This window comes from Penicillium daleae, assembly GCF_028827525.1.
Source record: "Penicillium daleae strain IBT 16125 chromosome Unknown utg000002l_segment0_segment0, whole genome shotgun sequence".
Classification (NCBI taxonomy): Eukaryota; Fungi; Ascomycota; class Eurotiomycetes; order Eurotiales; family Aspergillaceae; genus Penicillium; species Penicillium daleae.
In genome coordinates, this window is record NW_026623150.1 from 4,261,946 (window position 1) to 4,280,486 (window position 18,541).

The window sequence follows — 18,541 nt, forward strand, 5'->3', positions numbered from 1 at the left end:
CATCTTATAACTATTTCGGATGGCTCTTGGTTTTGCTTCTGACTCTTCCTGCAAAAGGGTGTCTCCCATTCCAAATACTCAAATCTTTGATTTGAAGTTAACATTCTTCTGTTTGTTTGTTTTTTTTGGCTGTCGGACTCGCCACCAATTCCAAACTATTCAGCCAAAAATGGAGCGTCATGTCCCAGGTCTCGGTGTCGTTAGTGGTATTGTATCGGACAAATTCCGACATATCGAGCAATATAATGGCATCCCGTACGGAACTATCGAGGCTCGTTTCAGACAGGCGAAGCTGGTAACGTCTTGGCATGGCGACAAGTGGGATGGTAAGGAATATGGGTAAGTTGAGCCTGTATAAGTTTGTGCCTTGACACGTGTGTAAGTATGCTAATAATGTTCGCAGACCAATCTGCCCTTTTCCAAAAATGGTAATTGGCCATGGTCTTACCCAAGCTCGCCTTCCACCACAGAACAACTATGATATGGACGAGTTTAACTGCTTGAACTTGAACATAACATGTCCTATAGGAAGCGCACCTCAAGATAGTTGGCCGGTCATGGTGTGGATCCATGGGTACGGGAAGTCAAATTGGCTAAAACTGATTTAAGCTGACATTCCATAGCGGTGGGAACTGTGTTGGCATGGGATCCGACTCAGGATATAGTTCGTTGCAGATTACAACCAGGAGAAAACCGCTTTCAACTGACCTTTGATAGACGGTGGACCACTTGTACACTTCTCAGTCGAACGTGACGCGCCGATTGTGATTGTGACCATCAAGTATGATCTCAAACGCTTCATACACAAGAAATCCTCTGGCTGACGTGCTTTTTAGCTATCGACTTGGAGCTTTCGGTTTCCTTGCGTCAAAAGAAATCCAAGAGGACAACAAACAAGCTGGCGATCATGGGTTTGGAAATTACGGCCTTCGAGATCAGCTCCTCGCGTACGAATGGATTAAGAAGAATATCCGAGCGTTTGGCGGCGACCCATCACGAGTTACTGCGGCTGGACATAGTGCGGGCTCAAGTAAGTTTCTACTCCCAAAGCTGTCAGCCTTGTTCACTAACACACCATTCAAGTTGACACACACATCTTGATGTCCTCTGGTCTCTTCTTCAAAGAAACTCCCTTCCACCAGGCAATCCTTCAGTCGGGTGTATCGTCGCGCAACGTGCTTACCATTGAGCGACAACAAAAGCGGTTCGACCTGATCACCACCCACCTCAAGATTGGCGCAGAAAAATCGAGAACTGAGAAGCTGCAGGATTTGCGAGATATACCACCGGACGATTTAGTAAAGGCATATATTGCTCTAGGAACGCCAGTGCCTTCATGGCAGGGAACAGTGGACAACCATTTTCTCCACTCTGTGTCAACCGCATCATCACTTCCATCCATGAAGTATCCTTCAACACTCAGGAGACTTCTTCTAGGAGATACGCAACACGAAGGGCTGATCTTTGGTACGCCGATTAAAAAAGCTGGCTTGGAATTTGCGAAAGTGCAACTTGCAGTTGAGCAGAGCTTGGGACGGGAAAATACGCAACGTGTTCTTGAAGCTTACGGTATTACAAAGGAGCTCTCCCCACAGCAGCTCTTTGTGCCCGTCGTGCAAATAGTCACTGATGGTGCTTGGTCGCAGCCAATCGAGGCAGTTGCGAAGTCATTCTCAAATGGTGATGTTTTCTACTATCATTTGACAGAAGTCAACCCTTTCGAGGGACCGAACAAAGGTTGGTCTTGTTTCAAAGCCAATGACTGTTCAAGTTCACTGATCCAAGGCTGTGTATAGATACAGCCCACCATGGTGTAGATCTCCTCTTTGTCTTTCTTTCCTATCAAAGTCTGTTATCACCCACACTCGCAAGTCTCGGCGAGATTATTGCGATGCACTGGATCACATTCATCAACGGCGGGAAGCCGTGGACCCCCTACAGTCAGAAATCTGACGGCTCCTCTGCCGTAATGTTGTTTGGCAATAACGGTCCTCAAAAAGAGATTACGGAAGCTGAGAAGCCAAATTATGAGACGTTACGCTTGTGTGAGAGTTTACAAGATAGATTTGGTGTTTTAGAAGGATATCTTCGTGGGGAGAAGCTTTAGCGGAGCGGGAGAGAGAGAGAGAGAAATACAATTGGTATTGATCATTAACAGGACTATTGGGTAGCAGAAAGGAGAGAAAAAAGGATCTATTCTCTACCGTCAAACATGGAGCTAAGTAAACTAACTAGTAAACGAGGGGATACGCTAATGGCAGTCCGGGCAAAACAGACAGGTTGAGGCATGAAAGAGATAAGCAGTCGGGGAAGGGCCTGAAGCCATACAAATCACTATCCCTATGGGTAGGACGAGGGCATACAACACCCACTGAAAGGCGAGTACTGCGAGAGGACGAGTACTGAAAGGACCAATCAGATAGAAGAAATGGGACTTGTCAAAGATGAGAGAAATAGGTCGGATTGATCTGCGGTAAAGACTGGCAAAAGCGTATTTGCAATTATATGTCAATCGAAAGGAATGTGCGCGTCTGTATATCTCTACATAAAGCCTTTCAGCCCAATACTCCGAATCAATAAGGCAAACTAGCCAAACAGTGTAAAGAAACCAAACAGAAAACCAGAGAGCAGACCAAACCAGAGAGCAGACCAAACCAGAGAAGCCAAGTAAGCTACCTCAGTGAGAGAGTACTCTTAGCCGAATGCAAGAGAAGGCCTACCAAGATGGGACACCACGTTGGAGTTCTTTAATAATTTCGTTGGAAAATACAGTGTGCCCCGAAACTAGTGCCACCACTTCTTCTCGATTATATGATTGGATGGTTAGAGGGACGCCAGGAATGGCCGCAAGCATGACCCACACGTGATTCCCCAGACGGTATATTCTACACCACCACGAAGGACTTGGTTCATAAGGACAGTTATTTAGCATAATTTATTTCCTTCTCCGCGATCAATTACACATTGTTACTTGGATACCACCTTTAGTACTTTACAGTTCACAGTTCACCTTAAGACGACCCATCCTACAAGTAGAGAAGCTCACTTGGTTTCACCATCCTGTGACTGACTGACTTAGCGCGCACTGTGGCACGTCTTGCAAGATATTCAACAGGATCCGAGCCCGTGTAAGGTTTAGCATAGCAACGATACGGTTGCGAGATACTCTTGGGATTGAAGTCTGTGTCGACGGGGCCGGAATCTGCTGTCTTAGCACAATCGTTAGTTATACCTTATAACAACAACGATCAAGGTAACTATCACCCCTTTCGGTACAAACTCACGGTGACGCAGAGGCCGTGCGTAACACTAGGTAGGCGGTGTGGGCGGTGAGCCCTTGGCGGTGTAGGGGGTGGTCGAAGACTTACAGTGGCGCCGCAAAAGTCTGAGACCACCCCCTATTGACCGCTTTCTTATAGTAGGTTATCATTTACTAAAAATAGACTAGACGGGACTATCTACTCTATTTTAGGTAAATACTAGCCCCCCCTCAGGAAGGCGGAGACCAAGGCGGTCAACCGGGGGTCTCAGACTTTTGCGGCGCCACTGTATGAAACACCACTGTACATACTAACACGTAAGAAAGATGGGTTGGTCATGGACCAATCCCATGTCACTGTAATAAAACTCTCCACTTTTCACGACAGGATCAGTTATACACTGTTTCGAATGCCAAGAAATTATATCCAATTGAAAATCAAGCTAAACTAACTCCTCGTTGTTGATATATCATGATCTGAGAAATCGTATTTACGTTAATGCGTCATGGAATCGATGAATGACTCATCCAGTGTACAAATTCAAACTGTTGCACTGGAATTGAACCTTCACACTCACTGCAGTTGCGATCGAAGATGGCGCCAAGTCCGTCTGTGCCTTTTGAAATAAATTATGCCAATGCATCTGACCTAGGTGCACTCGTGAGCATTGAAATACGCTCTTTTCCTTCGTCCAATTATATGCGCAGCACATACAAGGGATGTGATCCATTAGCAGTTCACACATTCAAAACAGTATCTTTCTTCGAGTATTTCGCAAAATCCGAGTGCCATATTCTAGGGGGTGTCGACTCTGAAGCCGGTGAAATCATCGCATACAGCCGCTGGAATATACCAGCTATTTATGAGTTCGAAAGAGCCGTGGACACAAGTCTGAGCATCGATGTGCAAGCACAAATGCAGAATATGTGGGCGTACGCCCCAAAGTTGAACAAGGGTACCTACACGTTCTACGAGGAAATGATAAAGCGTAGTAGGAATATACATCTCAAGCAAACTGATATTGGTTCGTCAACCCATTTTGCCACTCTACATAAAAGTTTTACGATACTGACTGCTAAAAATACTGCTAGTCCTTGAACTACTATGCGTCTTACCAGAGTACCAAAGAATGGGAATAGGAAGTACGTTCCTCAAATGGGGTATCGAGAAAGCAGACGCTAGTAAAGCCCGGATATATCTGGAAGCTACGATGGAAGGAGTACCAGCGTATTTGAAGCACGGGTGGAAGATCGTCGAGGAAATACGGCTGGATTACACGGAACGTGGTGGAGAGGGAAGTCAGAAGTTCGCATTGATGATCAGAGATCCCCCAGGAATTTGATTTTATACACTGTCTCAGGTCAGACGCTAGCAGTGACTAGTTAACTAACTAGTAAACGAGGGGATACGCTAATGACAGTCTGGGTAAAGCAGACAGGTCGAGGCACGAATAAGATAGGTAATCAGAGGAGGACCTAAAGCCATACAAACCACCACCATGGGTGGGAAGAAGGCCTATAGTACTCGCTAAGTGCGAGTACGGCAGGAGACGAAGGGCTAATACCAGATAGACTAATCAGATAGAAGAAATACGACCGCTAGAAGATGTGAGAAAAGGAGTGAATTAATCTACGATAAAGACTGGCAAAACGTATGTACAATTATGTATATATCGAAAGGATAATGAGTGTGTGTGTATGTCTCTCCCTATATAAAGCTATTCGCTATAATTGTCTAGATTAATAAGGTAAACTAATCAAACAGTATAAAGAAGTTAAACAGAAAGGCAGAGAGTAGTCTAAACTAAAGAAACTAATACAGTCATTCTCGAAATTGCCTTGACCAGTGTACTCTTCGACTATCTTTCCTGGCCCCACTGCCAAGCCTTTAGCGCAGATCACCTATTGGGCCCACCCCATTAAGTTGCGGTCCGGTATGATCTTCCCAAGCTTGTACAGTGACGTTCAAAACGTGGGGCCCTCAACTTGATGCGTCCAGCCCTATAGGTGATCTGCGCTAAAGGCTTGGCAGTGGGCCAGGAAAGATAGTCGAAGAGTATACTGGTCAAGGCAATTTCGAGAATGACTGTATCTTTTCATCTTCTTTTACCATAACCGTGGCAGCTTGCGCAGAGGTTGATATTGGCGGCGGATAGCCTATTCTTTCAGGTTTACGGGTAGCAAAGTGGCCTAATCGGGAATTCTGCTGTTGAAATTTGGTGAAAACGCCACTTGCTAGTATGGCCACTATTTGCCACCGTACGCGAGGTGAGGTTAGAGGTTTTCGGCGCCTAATCCTCCCTAACCTAATGCCGCGGTCTAACCCAAAGTAATCTGTCTTGCCATGGGATCGATTGCTCAATCTTCATGCCGGAAGATGACGTGCCAATGCTAGTTCCGTTAGCAAACAAATAGCATACACAGCACAGGGAAATACCTACTAAGTAAAATATGGCCTATGTTCCAGTAACGGGCAAACCGATTCAGAATGAGTATTAGGAGCTCTTCCTCAATGCTGGGTTGGCTCGGGCCGCCTTCCCTCTGCGCAGGTTGTCGCAGATCCCGGACGAAGGTCAGGTTGATGAGGGACGGGCCGACTACGAGACCAACCATTGATGGGGGAGAAAACATGATTGACTGCGGTGACCAGGAGCGTAGGATGCGAAAGATCTCGTGAAAAGAATGCTGCATCTTCACAATAATGGTGCTGGGTAGGGTACGCGCTCGTAGTCCGTGCACGGGCCTGCCAGAGCGGTCGATCATACTATCTGAATTTGAAAAGACTGGTTCTGAGTGTTTCCGATTGCTCAGCAGAACAATGATGAGCCGAGTACTGGATCGCTTTTAGCAGATAATTCGCTCATCCATGAAAGACTATGACAAGGTGTTCTTACTAGTATATCATTAGGTAGGTGAAGACAACCCAATTCCTTCGCGTACAGTCGGTGTGACGGGAGACCAGGTGGCCGACAGGGATAGGAAAACGTTCCTCATAAAGAAGGGCGAAGCACGCAATCACTGTCTCCATTTTGTCGATGTCTGCGTCATTGGTGGTCGTTTGAAAACCAAGCGCGTATGTTTGCACCATAATATAGTTGCTAATCAAGAACCACGCACGCTCATCTTTGTCGGGCGTATCCCTTAGGCTCTTCCAGCAGAGTAACGGGTCCGCATGGAACCGCGCCGACGCGACGGGGACACCTGTGTACCAAACTTCATCCGAAACCGGCAGCGATGTATGGGAATGGCTAAGATTGATCATTAGAGGGCGACGGGACACTACGGAATTGAACGCATCCAATTCCCAGATGGACCACCATGCCCGACGTTGCTCTTCTTTTGCAATCCAGTCTTGGCTATCGAGGGTTTGAGACGGGTCGAGGTCAGAGGAGACCCGGTCCAAGCCGAGCTTACGGGCAAGTTCCGCGCAGGCCTCAATCAGAGGCATGCTATCCCAAGCGGACCGACTCGACTGGTTATAGTAGGCTACTAGGATACAGCCTTGAACCCATCTTAACAAGGGCACGCCATCCTCTGGGTGACTTTGCCACTCATCATAAATTGCCTGTGCACTGTTTGCAAACTCAATGCCACGTTCCTTGACGGCCACATGGGCAAAGAAGGATGATTCAGAAAACCGGGCGGATAAGGAAAACATGGCGTTGAGGACAAAAGCGGTCTCTCTGGAGATATCTCTGTAGTTCCGCAGATCGTCATGTACAGACTTGCGAAAGCTCGGCCAGTGAAAGAGTGGTAAAAAGACCTGCACCCGTTGAAAATACAGTTCCAGTCTGTTGAGGTTGCATGATCAGCCTGAGAAATACCAAGAAGGCAGGGCAAAAAGAGATAGGGATGGGGAGATAGGGATGGTATTCACAGCTCATCAAAAAGGTCAGACGGGATGTTAAGTGAGTAAGCTGGTGCTTGAGCCACATTTGGGGTAGCTTCTGGAGCCAGCGGTGGCCATGCGTTTAGCTCAGGACGGGGGGTAGCTAAAGCAACTTCGTGTTCGCTGGAAGAGACACTGGGACCAGTGCCAACGAGGTTTCCCGCGGATACGGACTTGTCTGGTTGCACCGGTGCCAGCCCCTCGTCAATACTGTGCCAAAAGTCAGGCATCGTTTCCTGCAAAAAGTCAAGCATGTCGTAGTCAATGCATTGAAGATAGCTCGTTTGCCTCGCAGCGGCCGGTGTTAAGCCTCTGGTGTCGGGGCAATATTCCACATCGAGCACCGTGGAATTTGCTGAGTTCAGGTCATGGAATACTGAGCTATTTGCTGGCACTTTGTCCTGGCATGCGAGCTCTGAACTCGGGGTCCTCTGTTGGCTTCCGCCTTGGCCCATGGGATGCACAGCTTGGTGCTGGGCTGTCCGTTTCATCAATTAGTTCATTTTAGCCAACAGCAAAGACATTAAGGCCGTCTTACCATTGCGCCGAAGATGCTCCCGAGGCTTCCGATGAGGATAGGCGCATGCCATAGCAGTCCGCAGACAAACTGAGCAGGCAGGTCTCTTTCCGTCACCTGCAAAAGAAAAGCCAGATATATCAGAAAACAAAAATGGAAATAGAAATGAAAACAGAAATCGCTTCAGTCGGAGTCGGTGATAACCCCTACAGGATTCAGCACTTACATTTCGTCTTCTTTCTGAATAAGAAGCACATCTTAGCCATAGTTCCGTCGAGCATTGGGAGGAATAGGCCCTATTCACCTACCTTTTGCATCCTTCACATGCCCTGTTCAAGCTAGGGGTTCGAGGCATAAGATCACCTGGTTGAATTGTTGAATCGGCAGAGATGGTGTTCAGTTAACCAGGTCTGTCCATCGTATGTTGGTGGATGGGGCGGGAACCATGTGGGGTAGACATGCGGGGTAGACATGCGGGTCCAGCAAATGCCAAGCCAATAGGGGCAATACGTGTGAGCTTTGGCTGTTACAACCAACTGACAGACTGTCAACAAGTAGTACAGTGACACAGCAAAAGTTTTAACAACACAAATAACTAGCTAACGCACCCCTAGTAGGCCCTAGTAGGGCGTATACAACCCCTCCGATTCAATGATCGCTTCAACTCTATTAGGCATAGGCTCTGATAGGTGCTCTAGGTGCCGCATATCAATGTTTTGCTGTACAATTTGCGCAGTTTCTACCAAAATGCGCTTCGTCTCATCGTTGTTCTGCATATACATAATATCCGGGCGAATTTTATAAATCTCCGCCTTTAGAAGCCCCTAGAGGTTCTTAATTAAGTTAAGATCAGGCGAATGAGGCAGCTAGACTATTACCTCGATCTTTATCTTAGCTAACACATCGCGAATAACGTACGCAGTATATATTAGCGCGTTATTATGCATAAAGATATTATCCTGAGTAGTGTTACGAACCTTAAGAGGCGCGGGGGCGCAACTAATTCAGGAGCAATGGAGAGCAAATCAACCCCCCGGACGCTAGGCAGTAGCATCGTTACGTGCAATACCTACCGCTTACGCATGTCGTAGAGGAGCCTTAAACAGAACATTCAGGAAGGCGGCTAGAAACAGCCTTCATCTAACCGTACTATCGTAAACTACAGATATTTTTCTGTCGGACTAATTAAATATATTAATATTAACTAATATTTCTCTAGAAATTCATCATCAAAACGAATATTACTTAATACATATTGAGATATTGTCGTAAATACTTCTCTATAACGCGTGACGGAACGTATATTACGTATAATTATTAAGAGATTTATATAACTAACTAAAAGAGGAAATTCTTGGCAAAATTATATAATTCAGGGTCTATCAGGGGAATTGCTACGGACACAGCAGCTTTTGCTAGCCGCACAGCAAATTATGTAATACCCGCATGACATAATCAATTTCGCCCAACATCGTTACCATACATTACCACAGCAACTACATTACTTACCACTATAGCACCTACATTCTATCAACTACTGCTATAAGAGCCTCTCTATCACTTATTCCATTTCATATTATTTACATATCCTATTATACTGAGCCTTAATTCGATCGTAGTAGACATCACCTCTATCACAACCAAGGGTGATATTTTTATCCTTAGTAGAGCGGATTGTTGTGATAGCATAGCCATAAGATAGGGCATACTGCTGTACAGAAGTAAGTAGCTGCTCTCTAGTCTCAAAGACTTGTTCAATTGGTAGCTCCATGATTAGATGAAGAATCAGATGAGGAATCAGATGAGAAAAGAGATCAATTAGATGAGAGAAAGCTCTTATACTAGTAGTTGATAGAATGTAGGTGCTATAGTGGTAAGTAATGTAGTTGCTGTGGTAATGTATGGTAACGATGTTGGGCGAAATTGATTATGTCATGCGGGTATTACATAATTTGCTGTGCGGCTAGCAAAAGCTGCTGTGTCCGTAGCAATTCCCCCTGATAGAAGAACTCCCTCGGGCCGCCATACGTGAAGAGATCGACCAAATTAAGGTTCCTTGATCTTCATTGAAGGCCAAAAAGTTAACCGAGCGCATCATATTTACTTTAGCCTCTACTTTCCATGTGGAATGTCCGCTTGCGTATAGGAGGCCCATGGGCCCTCTTTCAATTTTTCGCCCATATAAGCATGAATTGCTTTGGTCAGTTTTGATAGGTTCCATTGTCAAATAATTTTTTGATTCTTTTAACAGAGAAGGGTCGTTTTATTCTCCAAAAATATCTCACCCCGCTGGTCTCCTGGCGAGCAGCTACTTGGCTCAATATGAGACGAGTTGCTCTCGACGATCTCATGGTTGAAGATGAAGCTACAAAGAATGTGGATTATTTGTCTTTTGAATGGAAAGAAGAAAACATACGGGTCACTAAAAACTACATCCGTCGGCGAAGAGCAATACTGGGAAACTACCAAAGGCTGGAAAACGCCCTCGGGAGAGCATGGGCAAAGCAAAGGCAGAGATTACAATGTTCTCCATCAAGCTTGATTCAATGGTATGGGATTCCTTTCACGGGCTTCGAACTCTTCAATCAGTCCAAAGCTTATATTGCTGATTCCCAATAGGGATAGAGACACTGATACAACTTGGCTTTTCGGGCCTTGGAAAACGAATGCCACATCGCAGCCAACCGCATTGTTTTGTCATTTACAGCCACGGCAAACCGCAAATACACATTTCCACAGGATTGACCAAGATACTGGCCAGAACAAGGGTGGTCTCCCTACCGTCCAAAGCATCTTAATACCCTCACAGCCTTGGCCAATGCACATCCCACTTAATCCGAGTCCCATTTCATGACCTTCGTCTCTGCTGTACTGTACTGTAGCTGTAGACGAGCTATGGTCTTCCATTTCCTGGAGCCACGCCAAATCAACAAATCAACTCGGCGTCTGTGTTAAGAAAAGACCTCGAACATGAACCATCGTGTTTAGCACCATAACGTTCACAGCCGCACACCACAGGAGGAGTGCTGTATGTACTTGCAAATTACAGATTGCTACTCAAGGAGGAGCAAGTTCACCAGATTAATGCAAATGCCGCACATGATCAAGAATAGCCCCCCGCCCACTCCACTCCGTCACCGTAGATGCACTTGGAATTTTCCTGTAAGCGAAATGTCTTTGCATACGTGGGTAGCCAACAATGTCGCGTTCTGAGCTGTGGAGCCTTGTGGTGGGTTGGTATTTATAGCCAATAATTATTCACTGAAATGCTAGGAGGGCTGTGCCGAAAACGGGAGTTTACTGTACCATCAGTACAGGGGATCCAACAATCTTCAAAATCGGTAGGGATATCTAACACAGCCAAATAGTCATTTACTCCAGAGATACAAGACGCAGAGCGGCCGCGATGTGTGCCTCTTCGGCTGCTTCTGAGACACGAGAAGCAGAGCAGTCGTGACGTGCAGCTCTTCGGCTGCTTCTGAGATCAATGAATCTCAGATCATCTCTAATCCACTGTAAGAAGTCAGCGTCGTCCAGCCTTTGCAGCAGGCTATACTGACCCTAAATATCTCTGATCGATCCTCTTTTTGTATCGCATTTCGTGCGATTGCCTGAAGCCCAGCATATGATTCCTCGATACATACCAAAACACTTCTCATGCTAGGCAACACGCCTGTGCGAGCACCTCTTCTTGCATGAAACACGTACCAGCGGATGAAAGCTTTGATCAAGTTGACATCGGGAGCAGGAGACCCTTTTTTGATCTCATAGCTATCTGGAACCCTTCCGGTGTTAACAAGAAAACTGAGGGGTTAGCAAATACAGAAGCTTAAATAACATGTCGTGGTCACTTACCCGATCCAGAGTTTCACACGCCTCTGGTAAAGGGCTTTGACCTTAGCAGGGCGGTTATGCTTATTATGTATGGTACGCTCTCGGAAGAGTTCCTGGCGAGACTCGTGTCTTTGACTTGCTCTATCCGAAGCCTGGAGAAACATCTCCATATCTCAAGATTGGAACTGGGCGCTGGATGAGCTTGAGGACTCAGCAAGAGCAAAATGAAGCGCCGATTTGTTGTAATAATGATTTTTCCGTGGGGTTTCTGATAATCAGAATTTTCCGGGTATTCAACCAGTACTTATAGCTCATTTTTGGAAGTAGTGGCCGATGGAATACTCCTAATAACAGCCAGTCTTGGGGCCCTAGTTTGCTCCTATGAACCAAATATAAACCTTTGCTCCCGGGAGCCCCAATACTTAACATTTATCCTCTGCTGGCGTTTCACACCCGAGCAAGCCCTCTTTGCCATACTAATATAGGGACATGGGCCAAAGGCGCTCCATCTATAGATTGAAAACATCGTGATGTGGGGTACTAGTAAGAGCGGGCAACTCCAAGAAACCTGGACTTGCCTACTGCGGAGGCCCATTACTCCTAGGATCGTTTAATTACATAGCAGAGTTCTCGATAAACGATACAGCCCCTGGGCGCAGTTTGTATAGTGGGCAGAGTGGGAAGACGGAATTTTAGTTGTGAATATAGCAGATAAGCTTTCGTTACTTGCTTAGCCGCGGAGCTGACACCACTATTCCCGATGCAAAGGGTCGTACTGCTCTAGAGCGTGCAGAAAGCCAGAATCAGACGGATGTTGTCGAGATGCTGAAAGGTGCAGCATGTTGTGTGCATCGTTTCTTGTGACTTGATTATACAGTTGCGACCGTTACTGTCTTCCATGTCGGAAACATTCTGTCACATGTAATAAAGCTCTCTTCTCACCTGATCATGACCGGTCATGCGACGGCATTGGTACTAGTTGCTTTAATTCTTGCTCAGAACAGATGACCTAGATCATCTCCAGTGTCTACCCGGATAACGACACCACACGAGTAGTGACTCTGAATGAGACAGAGGAAGTCTATGGCCTTCGGAATCGAGTATCTGATTATTTCCTCATCTTATATAAAGTGTATACCATCACTACTTGAAGAAAATAAGATAGAAAATAAAACTTCCTCTCATCTTAAACAGATTGCAAGGATATCAAGATTTCCAACGAGCTTCGCAAAAATAAGCAACTAAAAAAAGATCATTTCAACCAACCATTCTGTTCTAACAAGTATCTCGCCTGACCCAATTCCTCTTGGCCAGGCAGGTTGACCACCATCATATACAAAACATCCTCCGTGAGTATCTTTTCTACTCCTTTAAAGATCAAGCCCACGGGTCCTCGAGCGGCGTCAGGGGCTCGACCTTCTGCAATATTCCTCTCAGCCCTCCTCAGTTGCCGTCTTGCCCTCCGGCGCGCTCTCCGAGTGAACTGGATATGGCCTCCAGTCACTAGACCGATCAAACTCCCAGTGTTGGCGGCGGAATTCGGGTCTGCAAATCGAGAGCGGAAGGCGGGTGCCTCAACTTGCTGCCCGAGAGTCGAATTGGGATTCTGGGCATTGTATTCAGCTTGGGAGCGGCGGTCATAATAATTATCGATGAAGGCTTGGGCGGACTTCATTTTCGACACGAAACCAGCCTTTTCGGAGCCCTCAGTTTGCTGTTGCGGGGTCACGGTGTTCTTCAAGCCCGGGAATACAAGCTGAGCCACCGTCAGGGGCATATTTTCTTCACCCTGTGTCGAACCACTGGCGATGCGAATATTTCCCACAACCTTCATGCCCTGGGATGGCGGTCCTGACTCTTCACCGGTAGAGGTGGCAGGAGCCCATCGAGCGACACTTTTGGTTGTGGCCATCTGTGCCGCCTGGAGATTGACCTCCTCGAAACCCACTTCAGCTTGGAGTCCCGGGATACGTGGGTTCGGTTTAAATCTCATGACCATGACATAGAGACCTCTTGGCATGAAGAGTTCCCGGTTAATTTGATCGAGGTAGGCGTTTGCGCGGTACCGTTTCTGCAACTCGATGGCTGTTCCCGCGGCAAACTGCACCGATATACTGACGGCTTGGGTGACGGCACCTGGAATGAATCCGACGACTCCTGCAGCGATGAAAATGGTCTGAAAGTATGGGGAGGCCTTGGCCGCTTCGTCGAAGTTCTGCAGGAAGTGGAGGAATGTTTGCTCGGGGATTCCGCTGGCCGCCAGATCTGGAGCGTAGGCCCGAACGAAGCCTCGCGCCTTGGATCTGGGGCGACGCTGAGGCAAGACGACGGGATATCGAAGAGGGACGATCTGCGATGGGTGAGGAGCAGGAGTGGCGTTTGTTGCTATTACGGTCGCGACCAGTTTCTCTACTGGTTGATAGTTGTAGGAGAGTATCGGTGAAGACGAGGAACTTGAGACGGCGCCTTCAGGTCCGCGTACCGCCTCCTGATAAGTAGGGAGCGGGGGTAGTTTCGATGCTTCATCTAGCTCCCAGATCTCTTCGTCCCTATGGCCGATTCCATCGTCGCTGTCGCTGTCGCTGTTTTCGTGACCTTCTAGACGGGCTCTCTCTTCCTCCGTGATGTAGACAGTATGACCACTGGCGACGATAGGCTTTGCGTCTTTTTGCGGGCGGTGGACGTAGATATCATGACCATCGTTGTCGTCGTGGTGTCGGTGGTGCTGAGGGGCATCAACTGCCCGAGCGCTCTGGTCCTGATCGAACTCCTGCTGTGCGCGGGCAGCTTGCTTCTTCTCCTTGTGATGAAGGTATGCTTCGCGTCCCAGGCCAACTCCACCACCCACCATCTTGACCGCCATACCAATTAGGCGAGACATGATGATTGATTGACCGCGATGTGTAGGTTATATTAGAAACGAAAACGAGCAAAAGAGAGCAGCAGCCCTACTAGATGGGGTTAGTTAAGAGATGGATGGATGTAGCGTCTTTGTCTTTGTCTTTGCACGGGACGGGATTGACTGACGGGTGGCCTTGAATCTAGAAGGTGGATAAATGGACAAAAATCCGTAACTTCCGACGAATCGAATAAATTCAAGTCCCCCTAACTCCTCCTCTTATCAGTCCAATAGTCTGGCCTTCGTTCACCCCACTGACAAGTGACAAGCCACGTTACACTTCTGTAACTTAACACAATCAAGAAATACGAACGTGATGCTAAAAAGCTAAGCGCTGAATTGCTTCACCACGACTACTAGGGGGCGAGTATCAACCATTTTCCTAATTAATCCTAGCTCTCTTTTAGACCTTGACATTTCCCATGATTTAATCCCGCTAGGACATTAGCGTGGGACTTCCTAGCAAAAGTGGATTATGCTAAGACTGATTTATATATTGAAGAGGGGAACGCTCGAAGGCAGCACACTCGGAGATGTGCGGGTCGATCCAGCAGCACAACAACAACCACACCAGCACCGCAGGTTGTACGAGAGACCTTATGGGCCCATGCCCTATACGTGTACGAGAGAGTGGTAGAAGCGTGTTATTCCATACTATCCTCGAAACGCTAGATATCCGTGCCAGGCATACAGGTGTACTGTAAAATCGCTGTTCCGATACAGCCCGGAAAAACCCCATCCGACCTCTTCTGTAATACCGAGTAACAGGGGGTTCCCCACTACAATATATAGTTTTGCCTAAAAGGGTATTTTTTGCATAACTATACGTTTATAGTAGAGAAGCGGGAAAACTCTACCCGTGAAATCATAAATACGGAGATTAATGATCCGTGTCGGCCGAATGGGCATTATTAATTAACAGATTTAGTGGTTCGAATATATCTGTTAATTAACTATCTGTGTGGGACCACTGTGACACCGGGGTACTCACTCAAGCTTTTTTAGTTTCGGATGACGCGGCCTGGAGTTAAGAACGGCACATTGTCAAGATAAGCTATTCGAAGCGAGCAGTTTCATGCCAGATAACTGGCTTCGAATGGGCGATATTAACATTCTAGCGGGTTAGAATATGATCTAAGAATTGTTTTGGTTTTGGGCAAGGGTCAATACCCATGGGACGCATTTGTCTAGGTCTACATCTGATGCAATCAGACTATCAGACTTCTGATTGGGCAACTAAACCAATAGGATGATGTGTTAGCGGGGCCTATTGCGAAGGATCCGTGGTCGCGATTGGTGTTATCCTGCCTAATCGCGTCGAGGTACGGAGTACGGAAATATCGTAGCATGATAGGGAAACGAATATGCTCCACAATAGGTATTTCTCTATGCTTCCCGACTAGCTAGCAGACCCGATTATTCGAAGGGCCCACTGACGGCTTTCGGATTTAGTTTCGGGTACGGAGTACTTAAAGAGGCTGATCGAGTGAACTTTAAAGGATTCCCAGTTTACTTTCTCATCCTGTTGAACACTAAGCAGACCTAAATACATACTAACCCGCAGCATCCTCAACACAATGCTGCACTATCGGAATATCGTCGAAATCATTCAGTTGGTTGCATATATACCATGTCTCATTATCGCAGTAATTGTCGCCTTTCGTCATGGATTTGGCAGAAGCTCGGGTTGGATCTTTCTCGTTATATTCTCTCTGATTCGCCTTGTCGGCTCAATCACTTCCTTGCTCACCATGTACCCTAACGACTCGATCGCGCTTTACATCACGGCCGCCGTTTGCGAGTCGATCGGGCTTTCTCCCCTACTCATGTCGAGTATTGGACTTCTCTCGCGAGTGTATGTCGCTCCCTGTATTCCATCCAGAGAAAACACCCCCCAGACTAACACGGCTAGGAATGATTCTATCGCACGAAAGTCTCGAAAGGAACTGCAACCCATGGTCTTTAGGCTCCTCAGTATGCTGACGCTGGCCGGTCTCATTCTCTTCATCATCGGAGCAACCAGCAACACCACCCCGGAGGGCCTGACACAAATCAATTCAAAAACCAAGATCGGAATGGATATTTTCATCGCCACCTTCCTCTTACTGTGCCTCCTGCTCCTGGTTCTCGCCACCCGTCGCCGCCAGATCGAGGATGGCGAGCATCGCCTGCTTGCCGCCGTTGCAATCTCCATGCCCTTGCTCTTAGTCCGCCTCATCTATTCCATCCTGGTGATCTACGTGCATAGCTCGACGTGGAACCAACTAACGGGCAACGTCACCGCCATGCTGATCATGTCGGTCCTTACTGAGCTGGTCATCGTCGGGATTTACCTGGGCACTGGTTTGACGCTCCATACACATCTGACTGATGTGCAATACGAGGCACCCAGTGAGGCGTCGATGCCGCTGAAGCCCTATCAGAACGGGCCGCCTATGTTCGCCAACCGGCCTGCTCCCAACACCGCTTACGACCCACGTATTCCTATGACCGATTACGACCATGACCCAGAGTATAACGCCCCCGCATGGAATAATAGGCGCCAAAGGAGACAAAGGAGAGGTGGTCCTATTCATATGTTGATCGGTATGGCAGTTGATGCCACGAAAAGCTCTGGCCAACGCTACTAATGTGAGGGAATATGCATGAAGTGCAACGAGTGCTAAACAGGACGGATACACGGCGGAGGGAAGTACTGAAATGAGACGATTATGAAATAAGGATAACGGTTATAGTAGTTTTCGAAAACATATTCCCCGATGGACACTCTCGGATTGTGACGGAGTCAGTAGAAGCGGTATACACTTGTACTTTTTACTAACCAATGGCCTCAATGATGACAAATGAGAATGATGATAAACGATGCTATTTTGACTATCTAGATTACCCCTATTTATTTATGCAAAGCTACCCCTGACTGCCCAAGCTGACGTGGTCCAAGGGACTGGCTGTTGGAATCGGGAAGCACACCGCGCTCCTATTGGGGGACTGACTCCTAATATAGCTGACTACGTCGGGCGCTAACCCGAATGGGAAGGGAGAATCCTAACAGTGTCAGCATCGCTGGAAACAGCAGGCCGTGGATGGCTAATTCACCACCTTTTTTGGGCGGTCGGCTGAGAAAACTGAGGTAACTAAGGGCTGCCCTCGGGCACCCCCTTCCAATACACACACATGCATTACCACATGACTAAGAGTATATATAGAACAAGAGTCGGTCGATCGTTAGACTGAGGCAGGAATATAAGACCGTATATTTGAATTTCTCTGTCTTCCTATTTATGCTAGGAACAGTTCAAATCTGATCTCCTGTCGCAGATTTGATGATAGTTCATCAAGTAAATCCAAGACTTGAGTCTAGTACCCATGCATATGGACCAGTGTTGACACAATTTGAGTCTGATCCTTCCCATGTAGAAATTCCGTTAATGTCGTTGGTGTTGTCCTCATTATAAAACCAAACTTGCATAGCGTCGCTCTGGGGATTAGCCCCAACAATTTTTGCTGACCCAGCACCATCGATAGAGTAACTCAGAAGTTCATTCCAATCGGCGATATTGACACCCCATGGATCTCCAATAGGATCAGAACAGCTTCCATCTGAGTAATACTGAATTCCGACGTAGTCATCATTGCAATTCAAGATAGTGCAAATAGCATCCTGATATCAACTATATTAGTATATAATATAATCAAGAGGTCTAAAAGATAGGAACATACTCTCGAAGTTAATGGGAGAGATGATCCCACTGACAAGAGAGTAGGGAGGAGAGCGAAAATATTGATTTGAGAGCGCATTTTGTGTCAAATTTGATTGCGGTGTGATTAGGCCACTTCTTGGATTTGAGATGTATTTGGTTGTAGGTCTTGCTCGTGTTCTTGACAGCTATCGATACTTATATACTAGTCACCTTTAGCCGCTAAATCCGAGGAACCAAAAATAGAACATATACAATGACTAGCGCTATAAGTTAGTATAGGAAGATATAGATAGGTTATTTCAAACTTCTCCACCTTGGGCTATAGATAGGTATCTTCGATAATCTTACTCCGTAGACAATAACTAGCGTATTCCACAGGCGAGCGGGTCACCTAAGCGAGTGGGTCAGCCCAAAATCCATATGTAGTAATAAATGCGATATT

The 18,541-nt window shown here is 46.8% G+C and overlaps 6 protein-coding genes across 6 annotated transcripts; 3 read left to right on the forward strand and 3 right to left on the reverse strand.

The window, feature by feature from the left end:
• Window positions 1-169: 169 nt before the first annotated feature.
• On the forward strand, window positions 170-2,107 carry N7458_002490 (Alpha/Beta hydrolase protein; the record flags this gene model as incomplete). Its single annotated transcript, XM_056905873.1, has 7 exons — window positions 170-339; window positions 404-574; window positions 624-664; window positions 718-781; window positions 837-1,030; window positions 1,084-1,737; window positions 1,797-2,107. 7 exons carry the CDS (start codon window positions 170-172, stop codon window positions 2,105-2,107), a joined length of 1,605 nt encoding a protein of 534 aa, XP_056769980.1.
• A 1,747-nt stretch (window positions 2,108-3,854) lies between these two features.
• N7458_002491 (GNAT family N-acetyltransferase) lies at window positions 3,855-4,602 on the forward strand (the record flags this gene model as incomplete). Its single annotated transcript, XM_056905874.1, has 2 exons — window positions 3,855-4,284; window positions 4,352-4,602. The coding sequence occupies 2 exons, from the start codon at window positions 3,855-3,857 to the stop codon at window positions 4,600-4,602; spliced, it is 681 nt and encodes a 226-aa protein (XP_056769981.1).
• A 1,022-nt stretch (window positions 4,603-5,624) lies between these two features.
• On the reverse strand, window positions 5,625-7,946 carry N7458_002492 (Zn(II)2Cys6 transcription factor; the record flags this gene model as incomplete). The annotated part of the gene is made up of 6 exons (XM_056905875.1): window positions 5,625-5,650; window positions 5,701-6,092; window positions 6,154-6,954; window positions 7,137-7,626; window positions 7,687-7,782; window positions 7,892-7,946. The coding sequence occupies 6 exons, from the start codon at window positions 7,944-7,946 to the stop codon at window positions 5,625-5,627; spliced, it is 1,860 nt and encodes a 619-aa protein (XP_056769982.1).
• Window positions 7,947-11,037: 3,091 nt separating this feature from the next.
• On the reverse strand, window positions 11,038-11,669 carry N7458_002493 (uncharacterized protein; the record flags this gene model as incomplete). The annotated part of the gene is made up of 3 exons (XM_056905876.1): window positions 11,038-11,178; window positions 11,310-11,469; window positions 11,521-11,669. The coding sequence occupies 3 exons, from the start codon at window positions 11,667-11,669 to the stop codon at window positions 11,038-11,040; spliced, it is 450 nt and encodes a 149-aa protein (XP_056769983.1).
• A 1,082-nt stretch (window positions 11,670-12,751) lies between these two features.
• Window positions 12,752-14,380, reverse strand: N7458_002494 (uncharacterized protein; the record flags this gene model as incomplete). Its single annotated transcript, XM_056905877.1, has 1 exon — window positions 12,752-14,380. One exon carries the CDS (start codon window positions 14,378-14,380, stop codon window positions 12,752-12,754), a length of 1,629 nt encoding a protein of 542 aa, XP_056769984.1.
• A 1,769-nt stretch (window positions 14,381-16,149) lies between these two features.
• Window positions 16,150-17,028, forward strand: N7458_002495 (uncharacterized protein; the record flags this gene model as incomplete). The annotated part of the gene is made up of 1 exon (XM_056905878.1): window positions 16,150-17,028. One exon carries the CDS (start codon window positions 16,150-16,152, stop codon window positions 17,026-17,028), a length of 879 nt encoding a protein of 292 aa, XP_056769985.1.
• Window positions 17,029-18,541: the final 1,513 nt, after the last annotated feature.